Source organism: Benincasa hispida, chromosome 6 (assembly GCF_027475165.1).
Source record: "Benincasa hispida cultivar pf3 chromosome 6, pf3_genome.v1.1, whole genome shotgun sequence".
Taxonomy (NCBI): domain Eukaryota; kingdom Viridiplantae; phylum Streptophyta; class Magnoliopsida; order Cucurbitales; family Cucurbitaceae; genus Benincasa; species Benincasa hispida.
The window spans coordinates 51,827,503-51,839,912 of NC_143483.1; the positions used below are offsets into that span (position 1 = coordinate 51,827,503).

General features: G+C 30.0%; 1 protein-coding gene and 1 long non-coding RNA gene across 3 annotated transcripts; both read right to left on the reverse strand.

Annotated features, from left to right (window-relative positions):
- Nucleotides 1-1,986: 1,986 nt before the first annotated feature.
- LOC120079646 (adenine phosphoribosyltransferase-like protein, putative (DUF2358)) lies at nucleotides 1,987-12,152 on the reverse strand. Of its 2 annotated transcripts, XM_039033916.2 has the most exons (9): nucleotides 11,993-12,152; nucleotides 11,756-11,898; nucleotides 11,486-11,592; nucleotides 10,616-10,681; nucleotides 10,081-10,163; nucleotides 8,681-8,727; nucleotides 3,384-3,462; nucleotides 2,586-2,679; nucleotides 1,987-2,400 (listed from the first exon to the last, which is right to left on the reverse strand). In XM_039033916.2, the coding sequence occupies exons 1-8, from the start codon at nucleotides 12,050-12,052 to the stop codon at nucleotides 2,602-2,604; spliced, it is 663 nt and encodes a 220-aa protein (XP_038889844.1). In that variant the 5' UTR covers nucleotides 12,053-12,152; the 3' UTR covers nucleotides 1,987-2,400; nucleotides 2,586-2,601. The 2 variants fall into 2 exon arrangements, with proteins under 2 accessions (XP_038889844.1, XP_038889843.1); XM_039033915.2 differs by having other exon boundaries at nucleotides 2,390-2,679.
- On the reverse strand, nucleotides 5,203-5,973 carry LOC150035749 (uncharacterized). The gene is made up of 3 exons (XR_016530322.1): nucleotides 5,833-5,973; nucleotides 5,452-5,519; nucleotides 5,203-5,342 (listed from the first exon to the last, which is right to left on the reverse strand). It is a non-coding gene; the product is annotated as an uncharacterized LOC150035749 (long non-coding RNA).
- Nucleotides 12,153-12,410: the final 258 nt, after the last annotated feature.

Consider the following 12,410-nt stretch of genomic DNA (forward strand, 5'->3'; position numbering starts at 1 on the left):
TTTAGTTTATGTAATTTCAATTTTCAAATTCTTAATTTTAGTCTTTGTAGTTTAAATAAATCTTAAATTTAGTTTTGGGAGCTAATTTTTATTGAAATTGATTTGTTAATAATAATAATTTTTAGGCAAGAAAATAACTGTTTTCAAATATAGAAAAATAAACCAAAATATTTATAAAATTTAGCAAAATTTTAAAATTATCAATGATAGACATTGATAGACTTCTATCAGTGTCTATCAATGACATAGATAAAGTATCTATCAACATCTATCATTAATAGTTCTAAAATTTTGATATATCTTGTAAATATTTTCAATAGTTTTATCATTTGAAATAATTTCTCGTAAGAAAATACAATATATGAATACATTTTTAAATTTGTAGTAAAAATGTTAAATAGATAATAAAAAATGTGGAAAAAAACGAACAAAAAGGAACGTTTTAGTAAGATTTATTGGAATTATATAGATTAAAATTGGATATTTGAAACATGGAATAAAATTGAACAAATTTGAACGTAAAGAAACAAAAATGGTATTTTTTTTCTAAGTTTAAATTATAAAAATTGCTCTTGAACATTGTTATTGGTTTTTAAAATACTTTCAATACTTTAAAAAAAATTATAATATTATTCTTGAACTTTCACAAATATTTCAAAAATACCCTGATTAGAAATTGAAATATAAAATAGTATGGTAGTATAGCAAAAATTTAAATCATCACATTATTCTAGGATCTTATCTCACAATTCTACGTCTCAATTTTTGTTCGAAATTCTAAAATATTTATATTCCAAAGGTAATTTTGAAACTTTTATGAAAGTTTAAGAGTAATATTTTATCTTTTGATAGTATAGGATTTTTTTTAAAAAAAAAACAAATGAAAAAGTTTGAGAATATCAACTATAATTTTGGTATAGTATGACGAAGGGAGTGTTGATGTCTCGAGAATAATAATACAAGCACTATGTCAATTGAGCTACGTTCTTATTCGCAATAAATATGAACTTTATCAATGAGTTAAAATGTTGATTATATTATATTAGGGTTGGTGACATGTTCTTGCTTTCTTTTATCTCTCATTAATTCTTTTACAATACAATGGAACAATGTTGAACTAATGAACACATGGAAATATCACAATGTTAATATTATAGTAAAACCTCTCATATACTCAAAAATTCCATCTTTTCATTTTACTTTCTCTCATCTCTAATTTCTTCCGACCTTTCTCCATTCTTCAAAGCTTTTAGAGACCATTTGGTTTATAATTTTAAAGATGTCTAAAAATTAAGTATGTCTGGAATTAAAAAGTCTAGTAATAAGATTGTTGGGAATAAAAAATAAATGTTATACACATGAATGTTATCAAAAGTTTATGATAACAAATTAGCTTTGTATTTTATTTATAAAATTAAACATAGACACCTCTATAAAATTTTGATATACTAATTGACAAACAACAAATTCAATTCAAAAGTTTTGAGCAAATTTAATTATTTAACTATCAAATAATAATATTAATTACAAATGCATGTAAAATGAGTAATTTAATATCAAAGTTACCTGATTACATAATTTGATGTATCAATTTGATGAATTTATATAAATATGATATAATAATTGATAAAACAATCAAAATCAGTTTTAAAAATAAATATAACATTTTGTGATTAAAAAATATTGAATTATAATCAATCAATGATAAACAAATTATTAAAATAATCTCATAAAATATTGATCATAATGATAATTAATTAACTACATATATAATTTATCAATGAATTAATAGTATTAATGCATTGGTCCTTTACGGTTTATTATATAATAATAAATTTATCTATGAATCTAGTGTAGTTAAATTCAAATATTATAATTTAAAATTTAATATCATTTTCTAAATTATAAATTTAATGTTCATATATTAATTAATTTTAATGATATAAAATAAAAGAATAGACTCATGTATTAAAAGAGGAGAGAGAGTGGACATCAAGAAAATCATACTTTTGGATGCGTATCATCCATGGATATAAGGAATGCATAGGAATAGTTTATTCTCATGACTAAAGCTTCAAAACTTGTACCAAACAAGGGGATGTGTATTCCTTACTCATTTCCACCCTTATTTCCATCTCAATTTCCTCAATCCAAATGCCCTCTTAGCATTTTCAAGTTTCTCTCAACTTCATCCTCTCTTGTTTATATAAGGTTTCACGTTTTTATCATAGATTTTAGGTTCTCTTGTTTTCATTTTACATTTTTGTTATAGATTTTAGGCTCTCTTGCTTTCATTCCATGTTGGAGCTTTTATCCCAATGTATTTGGAATTTCTTTTAGCTTGTGATGAATTTTGTCTTTGCTCTTCCATCCATCGTTGCAAGCATTCTAAAATTCAAACTAAACACAACATTCAAATATTGTAAAGTTAGTTGAATTGTCACATGAAATTAGTCAAGAAATACGAAACAAAAGAGAGAGAGGAAAGTACAGGAAAGAAAGGTGAAATCTAATTTTATACAAGTAACCAGCACTGCTTAATTTCTTATGACAGTTTGTATAAGAAGTTAGAGACAAGAACTTACAAATCAATTTTCAGTCTCATTCAAAACTAGGAATGAATATCTGAGTAATTGCTTCAAGTGCAGAAACACTCCAGCTCTCAGCATGCCTTACTATCTGATAGAATAAAAAATGGAAAGCAATCAAATATAAATATTTACTGATGTCATACAATAAAAAATAAATCATGAGTTTTAATTCATATTTAGATAGCTTGAAATTTAATTTTCTTATTTACCCTCCCTGGATAAAGGATTATTATGAAGTATACCAGTAGTTTAAGGCATTTATATATTATACTTCTGTGTGCTTAAAAATGGGCTTAGCCAAATCATAATCTACTGCAAGTTTTACTATCCATTATTTTTAAGTGTGGCATGGTGTACTATAAGTAGCAATTTTCATTAAAAGACCCATAATTTACAAAAAGTATGATTTGCAATCATCCAAGTAAGAACAGAAGGAAAGAAGGAAAGAATGCATATGGAAATAAACATTATGATAACCATTTAGTTTTTTAGAACTATACTTAAAACACAATTTCTACCTATGGCATTTTTCGTTTTGTTATCTACTTTTTATGAATGTTTTTAAAATCCAATTTGAAAATCGAAAAAGATAAAAAGAAGGTTAAGAGCTTGTTTTTGTTTTTGGAATTTTGCTAAGAATTCTAATAGTTGACCAAGAAGGCCTTAATTTTCAGTTCATTATTGATAATGAAACGAGTAAAACGAAAAAAAATATAAAATCAGAAAATGAGTTTCAGCACAAAACTTGAAATAAAACTTTTAGAAAATTGAAATGTGATCAATGATTCTCACTTTCAACTCTTTATCAAGTTCATAGAGTGTACTTCCATCGATAGAAATGAGTGGCCTCCATGGAAGTTTCAGGTATGTTCTGCAAGGCAATCGAATGAAAATAATAAATATTGGAATTTCTACTGATGTGGGAAAGCATACATAACTGAGGCAACGTCCAGCAATTGAAAAAGAAATGAGGTAAAATATGCTTGAAAATACCAACAGAAAGAACCAATGCAATGCAAAGTTACATGGCATATTCACCATTTCTAGGTTAAATTACAACTTTAGCTACTCAACGTTTTGTGTCTATTTGGTCTTTAAACTTAAAAAGATGTAATAGTGGACCCGAACTTTAAATTTTGTGTTCAATAGGTTCCTAAACTTTGAAAAGTGTCAGACTTTCAATTATGTGTCTAATAGATCCTTAAATTTTCAATTTTGTGTCTGTTGAAAAAAATAAAAAATCAAATTTGTTCTGGTACCACTGTTGAGAAAATGAAATCAACGAAAAAATAAATAAATGTTATGGAAGCAAATCAATATCTCAATATTTGTTAAACAAAGAGAAGAAAAAGGAAAATGGGAGTGAAATTCAATCTTTTGATTTAAGTAAGAAAAAAAAATGGTGACACATATTTTACATGAGACATCACCCTTTTATAGGAGCAAATGGTAAATTTAATAACTTGCAAATTAAAGTCATATTAAAAGCAAAATCTTAATAACTTAAAATTAAAAACTTAAAAACCAAAAACTAAAAAAATAATATTGTAGATAACTTCAAGCATTAAATTTTAAAACTAAAGGTGAAAAAGAAAAACTCATAACTCAACACTCCTCGAAATTTTTCTGTCACACCCAACTTGTGGCGTAGAAACACAAACGGTCTATGCGGTAGGGCTTTTGAGAGAATGTCAGCGAGTTGTTCAAAGCTACAAAAAGTAAACTTTATTTCGCCTTCTTTCTCTGCTTCCCTCAATAAATGAAATTTGACTTTCATGTGTTTCGTTCTATCATGCTACAGAGGATTTGAAGCAATAGCGAACTTGTTATCACAGAATAATTTTATAGGTTCTTTAAGTTCAAATCCCAAATCTCTAAGCAACTTGCGAAGCCATATTGCTTGATTTGCAAATGATGTGACTGATATATATTCAGCTTTCAGCAATAGATAGAGCCACAACTTCTTGTTTTCTTGAATTCCAAAAGAAAATTCTAGTGCCAAGAGAAAAAACATAACTGGAAGTACTTTTAAAATCATCAATATAACCAGTCCAATCACTATCAGAGTATCCAATCAACTTGAAATCACGTGTAAATTCAAACCAAATTTCAAAATGAATAGTACCTTTTAAGTATCTAAGGACTCTTAGAAATGCCAAAGTGAACTTCACTAGGTGAATTCATATATCTTGAAAGAAGAATTGCAGCAAACATCAAGTCTGGCCTGGATGCTGTCAAATACAAGAGACTTCCTACTAAACTTCTATAATTTGTAGGATTAGGAAGCTTCTCACCACCAAGACTTTCAAATTTACTGTTAATGGTTTTACATGTTTCCATTTTGAAAAGAAGTAGGTATGAATCAATCTTACAATATCAGGCATGAGGTGCCTGCTTCAATCAATAAAGAGTTTTTTTCAAGTGATATACTTTGTTTTCTTTGCCATCCTTCACAAATCCTTCAGGTCAATTGACATAAATCTCTTGTTGGTTTAACATCTAGATGAAATATTTTCCATCCCAAGTGGGCAGCTAAAGCAATGACATGTCGTACAACTGGGACAAATGTATCTCCATAATCAACTTCAGGTTGTTGTGCATATCCTTTTACCACCAACCTTGCTTTATATTTGTTGATTAAACCATCAGAATTGTACTTTACTCTGAACACCCATTTCACACCTAAAGTGTTTCTTTCTTGTGGTTGTTCAACAAGCTCCCATGTATCTTTTTTATTGATCATCTCCAATTCTGCTTTCATGGCATCAATCCATTCAGAAGATTGTGAAGCTTCATGATAGTTATTTGGCTCAACGATAACAAGATGACAACTTTCTTAAACATCAGCAAGTGATCTCACCTTATAATCTGAATAGTCACCCATTGCATCAACAAGGTCGTCGTTAATTGAATGAAGATCTTGGCCATCTTGATCATTAGAACCAATTGAATCAAAAGACGATTCATTTTGTTCTAAATTTTCAAAACTAGTGGATAAATCTCTCACAATTTTTTGCTCTTCAAAATTCCAATAAGAATCTTCATCAATGATGACATCACGACTCAAGATAATCTTTTCAGTGTTTAAATAAAAAATTTTGTATCCTTTTGAATCAATAACATAGCCAATAAATACATCTTTAATTGCCTTCTCATCAAGTTTAGGTCTCTTGATAGAAGGAACAAAAGAGTAACATATAGATCCAAAAATCTTCAAGTTCTTAAAGGAAGGTTTTTTTACCTGCCCAAGCTTCATAAGAAGTCTTTCCTTCTACTGCTTTCGTAGGTAGTCTGTTGAGCAAATAAATGGCAGTGCATACAACTTTTGCCCAAAATTTCTTTGGCAATTTTTTTTCCAAACAACAAACATCTTACCATCTCCATCCCGATTCTATTCTTCCTTTTCTGCTACAGCATTCTGTTGTGGTGTATAAGCAATGGACAATTGATGTTGGATTCCCAAGTCTTCACAAAATTTGTCAAATTGCTTGGAAGTATATTCCTTTCCATGATCTGTTCTCAAAGTTTTTAGCTTATAACCACTTTGAGTTTTAACCAAATTTACAAACTTTCTGAAAATTTCAAAAACTTGAGTTCTGTCAGCTATAAAATACACCCAAGTCATCTTGGTAAAATCGTCGATAAAGAGAATAAAATATTTATTATTCCCAATAGATGTGCTGCGCATGGGATGCAAACATCACTATGCACCCATTCAAGTCTTGCTTTGGCTTTAAAATTGCCACCTTCTAGAATAGGTAGTTTGTTCATCTTCCCTTCTTGACAACTTTCAAAAATCTAATCAAATGAGGTAAAATTTGAAAAATCATCAACAATATTAGAATAATGCAAATTTTTTGAAGCTTTGTTGTTGTAGTGACCAAAGCGATGATGTCACTTTTTGCTTTCTTTTACTTTGGCATTTAGTGTATGATGACATATATAGTCACCATTCAAAAAGAAAGCATTACTAATCATGTTGACCTTTGCGATCTCAACTCCTTGTGGGTCAGAAAGTACACAGACCCAATCCTTGAAAATCACAGAAAATTTGTTATGCAACAATTGAGCAATATTAAGCAAGTTTTGAGACAATCTTGGAACATATAAAACATTGGATATTCTTGCTTAGTATGCATAATGATAGTACCTTTACCTTCAACTAGTACCGTCTCACCATGTCCAAGAACCACCTTAGATGGTATGAATTTGTCAATTTGACTAAAAAGATCGATAACTTTAGCCATGTGGGTAATACATCCGCTATCCAATAAGCCATGAGGTTGACACTTTGTCATCAAAACGAGATGTCATAAACAAAAAAATTGTTTCTTCATTGTCATATGCACAATTTGCTAGTTGTTAGGAATTTTGGATTTGGTTTTGTTTACCATAACAAAACTTCTCATCCTTGTTGCAATAATCGCGTACTTGTTTTTTAACCAACAATTCTTTTCAGCATGGTTAGTCTTTTTACAAAAACAACAAGAAGGAAATTTATCTTTTCCTAACACTCCTTTTTTCATATTCACCTGATTTTTAGTTGCATGTCCATCATCTTCTTCAACAAGTTTCTTATCTTATCTAACTTTGCATGGAATGCTGAGCTCCTCATTATACATTGTATCCCTTTGTTCATGGGCTTGTAATTTTCTAATTAATTCAGCTATATAGAGAGTTGTTAGATCAGAAGACTCCTTTATTGTTGAGATCTTTGACTCAAATTTATCAAGAACACTAACCATTATTTTTTCTAAGACTATTTGCTTTGGAAAATTTTCACCAGCTAATCTTATCTGGTTTACAATGGTCATCACTTTTGTTGTATAATCTCTCACAGAATGTGAATCCTTCATTTTTAGCATCTCAAACTTTCTCTTGAAAGTCAACAATTTGACAACTTTCACCCTTGCACTTCCTTCAAAATCTTCGTGCAATTTATCCTAAGCTTCTTTTGTTGTTTTACAATCAATAATCCTAAAAAAAATTGGATAAGATAAAGTAACATGAATTACAGATAAAGCTTTGGGCTTCTTTAATTTCTCCTCTTCATGTAGTCTAATCTGATTCAATGTTGGATTTTCTGCCAATGGTTGAGGATCAACATCATTTGAAATTGATTCCCTAAGGACAATTGCCTTGAGATGGGATTGCATTTTAACAACCCAAAATTGGTAGTTTTCACCATTAAAATGTGGAGGGAGGAAACACCAAAATTTGAAGACATTTTTCAAATACAAAAAATGGATTTTTTTTCACTCTAAAAAAAATCACATACCTTTAAATCAAAGACTTTGATACCACTGTTGAAAAAAAAATCAAAATTGCTCTGATACCACTTTTGAGAAAATGGAATCGATAATATATATATATATATATTGCGGAAGCAAACCAATATCCCAATATTTATTAAACAAAGAGAAGAAAAAAGAAAATGAGAGTGAAATTCAATCTTTTGATTTAAGTAAAAAAAATGGTGATACATATTTTACATGAGACATCACCCTTTTATAGGAACAAAGGGTAAATTTAATAACTTACAAATTAAAGGCATATTAAAAACATAAACTTAATAACTTAAAATTAAAAACTTAAAAACCCCAAAACTGAAAAATAAATAAAACAATAAAGTAAATAACTTCGAGCATTAAATTTGAAACTAAAGGTGAAAAAGAACTCATAACTCAACCGTGTCTAATAAGTATGTGAACTATTTGATATTTTCTAAAATGCACACATCTATTTGATACAAAATTGGAGTTCCATTAGATATGAAAACTCAAATATAAATCTAATAGATCAATTAATTTCTTTTTTTAAAAAAAAAAGTTGAATACAATATAGTCCTATTAAATACAAAATTGAAAGTATACAGATTTAATAACCATTTTTAAGGTACGGGGAGCTATTAAATCTATCGCTTATGTTTCATCTTCTGTTGCTTATTTCTTTCGTTTTGTTGAGAAATATATCAATATTCTTTTCAGAAATGAAAGGATCCCAGCACTCCAGAGCCTCAAGTAATTCAAAAGAATGTAGTCGGACGAGGACTGAACTAATGCAAATAAGAGAGAAGATTGATTAACTACCTTAGTTTCCAGGCTGCCAGCACAAATTCAACTCCATATTTGTTACTCTGCAGTCATGTATATCATGAAAATCAGCAAAAGTCTTCTAAGGAGTAAACAGAGAGTCTGAAGCAAAAGTTTTAGAGTCAGATGTGAAGATCGTTGACATGCAGCAAACGAAGATCAATTTTCCAAGATCAATTTATTTGGTGTTTATCTGTCCCATTCTAAGAATGACTTGCTGATATTTTGAAGCTACAAAAGATGCAAATTGAAACACTATGAAGCACAAACGAATACAGATACGAGATATAGATACGATAGGATACAACGATATGCCAATTTCTAAAAAACTAGGATACTAATACGTTAAAGATACGTTTTCTTTTTCTTAAAATAAATCTAGGATATAGATAAATTTAGCATACAAATTAACGACAATAGTACAAAACACAATACAAACACTGAAATACAATACAAAAAGCAACGTCTAAGATGTTGAAGTACAATAGTCAATAAAATGCAAGAGAAAAGTGACTCATGTTGATCAAAGAAGAAGAAGATTAGAGGGAGAAGTATGCAGATAAACGAAGAACTTCTTGATGAAGATTAGATAATTCTAGGATTTGGTTTTTTATTTATTTATTTTTTCTTTTTCATTTTGGACTCGAGTAGTGAGTCTTTTAAATAAGTTGTCTAGTTTTAGATTAGGAAAGATTAAATGAGTTGCTTATCTTTTTTCTTTAAAAAAAGTAAGCGAAAAAATAGATACGTCAAATCACGTGTCAGATACATATCTAGAAAGTATCTAAAAGTATCGATATCTGATACGTGTCTAATACAGATTCTTTGCCTTATATGAAGCATTTGTGCTTAATAGTTGAAACGTTTTAGCCACGAAGAAGATGCTACTAGACACAAATTGAAAGTTTAGAGTTTTATTAGATATAAAATTCAAATTTATAACTAAAAGATGAACTAATTTTTAAAAATTTGAATTTTTTTCATAGACCTATTAGATACAAACTAGAAAGTTTAAGAACCTACTAGACACTTTTAAAAGTTCATGGACCAAATAGACACAAACATTTTAAAGTACTAAACTTGTAATTCAAACTTAGAAAAAATGTAAAATTCTTTGGAAAGACCAAACGTTTTATCCATGAAGAAGATACTACTCAGTACTCATTCGTCCCTTTCTTAGCAGTTATATACGGAGATTAACCAAAAGTTCAATAAATTTTTTCCCCACAAGACAGTATAAAAACAGCAGGTCGAAAGTTATAGATTCTTTTTCCAATCCGATCCCAGCTGCATCCATTAGCTATTGGTCTTAGCCAAAAGACCGAAAAAGGTATTAATTCATCCATTCACTCATCAATCTACGTCAAAAGAAGGAATAAATCACAAGATCAAATTACCTTATTGATTGTTTGTAACTGGATTGATGGACGGTCAAAAAAGGGAACAAGTAACTTTAAGTTCCGTGAATACAGCTCCTTACCTATAGGGTTAAAAGTCCATAAAGCGACTTTTAATGTTTGAAAATGAAGCATTCTATCAAAAGTAAAATGTGTTTATAGGCTATAAGACTGATTCATTTCATAATAAAAATTGACATTTCATTTTGACGAGATTTTTTACAATATGGATTAAATTAAATTTGAAAGTACAAGGACTAAATTGTTACCGGCCAAAGACCAAAGACAAAATTATTATAAATTTAAAAGTACAAAGATTAATTTATCACGTTTTAAAGTTCAAGGACTAAATCGTTACTTCTATGAAAGTGATCAAAAAGTGTTTTTCAATCTAATAATTAATTTAGTCTGTGCTGTTTAGAGTGATTCAGCACCAATTTAGCAGAATAAGAAAAAATATATGCCTTATCTTGGGCATCTGAAAACATAGAAGGTGAAAGGTTAAGTTACTAGAAGTTTCTGTGATCATTAATACCTCGAAATCTGATGGTTGGATCTTCAAAAAGACAATCGTCAGCATAAATTGCAGAAGTGAATATCCCTGTTTTCAGTATAAGCCCATCACAAAATACACTTCCAAAGCCCTCATTTCTGATTTAATGCAGCAGTTACATATAGCACCCATTCATATATGCACACATATATGAAAGACTGAGAGTAAAGACAGAGAGTAAATGAAAGAATGAACAAGGACATACAAAAAAGCCAACCCAACTTATAAAGGGAGACCCCAAAAACTACACAAAGGGACTCCAATCCAACAAAATCAAAGTAAGGTCATAATTACAAAATGTCCTAGTGACCAAAGTCCACAAGAAGGCGATTTTCAAACCTCATCACATGACCTCTCCACCTATCTAAAAATCCTAGCGTTCCTCTCAAGTAAAACTCTCATAATATTGGGAAGAAGCTAGCTTGCCACAAAAAATTGCCCCTCTCCCGGGAAGGCAAACTTAGGAGCACCTCTTCAATAAAGGTTATCTAATTTTCAGCTTTACAATCTCAATGTATAAATTGTAAGCGATAAATTGCATTGAGTTTATTATACCAAAACCATAAAAAGATGGCAATGGGCTGAAAATTTTAAACTTCAGTAGCAATCGCTCAAACATTTCATAATTCTTGTACTAGTATAAACACAAACAGGATACCCTTACACTAGAACGTGTACTCATTGGTGAAGAGAATTCAGGGATGGAGTATTGTCAAACAAACTGAAAATAGTTGTCAATAATTTGAATCTATAGATTGAATGATAATTATTTTACAAGGGAAGAACCCAGAAATCGAAGTATGATAAAGGTAAACAAAGAATCGGCTATGAAAGTGTGGAACGTGAATGTACCTGTAACAAAGTAAGCATTCTCATAATCTGATTTCAGGATATTTACAACCTCATCAACGCCTGTAACTACAAACTCCTCTTCCTGATTGTCCCTAACTCCATCAACACTGCAACACAGACACGGCCAGACACAATTGAATTCATATCTCTCGCTCGCATATTCAATAACTATTCACGCGTCAAACAAAGCAAACATCTAATTAGAACAAAAAAAAATCCCTAATTTCCCTCAGAAAACGAAGCGAGCGTGGATTTCAATAACGAAATTACCTCTTACTGATCGGATTGGAGAAAAGCCTAAGAAGCTCTGTGACTCCACTCACAGCGATTTTCACAATCGCAGATGCCTGTTTCTTCCGGCTACCGTTATAATTCTCCGGCGAGCTTGAGAAGCATCTTATGGCGGATACAGTCTACAAAACGAATGGCTCAAAGTGAATCGGAGAGAATTAGGATCAGAAAAGGACCCCGAGTTGAAATGAAGCCACCGGCATAGAAGATACAAACCTTGGGGGATAGAGATGGAGGAAGTGGTGGACAGTACCATACTCCGGCCATTGTCCTCATGTAGACGGTTGCCTCCGGCGTCGATCAGCTTCTCTCCGATTTCGCCCGGCGAGACTAGCAAAAGTTGCCATGTCACGCGCCACGTTTAAAACTGTTTAATTTTAAATCTCACTTTTTTATGGGCTTTTTTTCAAATACAGGAAAATATGCCAAAATATTTAGAGATCATAACAAAATATTACAAATAAAATATCACATTCTATTTGTGATATATCGCGATAGACAGTAATAATATTTTATTATTATATATAAATATTTTTAATAATTTTATCATTTAAATAATTTATATTATTATTTTTCATTGAATATGAAAGTTATGATTATAAATTAAATAGCTTAAGTGGTAAATTTACTTCTA

Coding starts and splice junctions, on each gene's coding strand:
- LOC120079646 (XM_039033916.2), bottom strand. CDS start 12,052: ATGAGGACAATGGCCGGAGTATGGTACTGTCCACCACTTCCTCCATCT. Junction 11,593..11,755: donor TCCAATCCGATCAGTAAGAG/GTAATTTCGTTA, acceptor TCTGTGTTGCAG/TGTTGATGGAGTTAGGGACA. Junction 8,728..10,080: donor AGTTACAAACAATCAATAAG/GTAATTTGATCT, acceptor ACATGACTGCAG/AGTAACAAATATGGAGTTGA.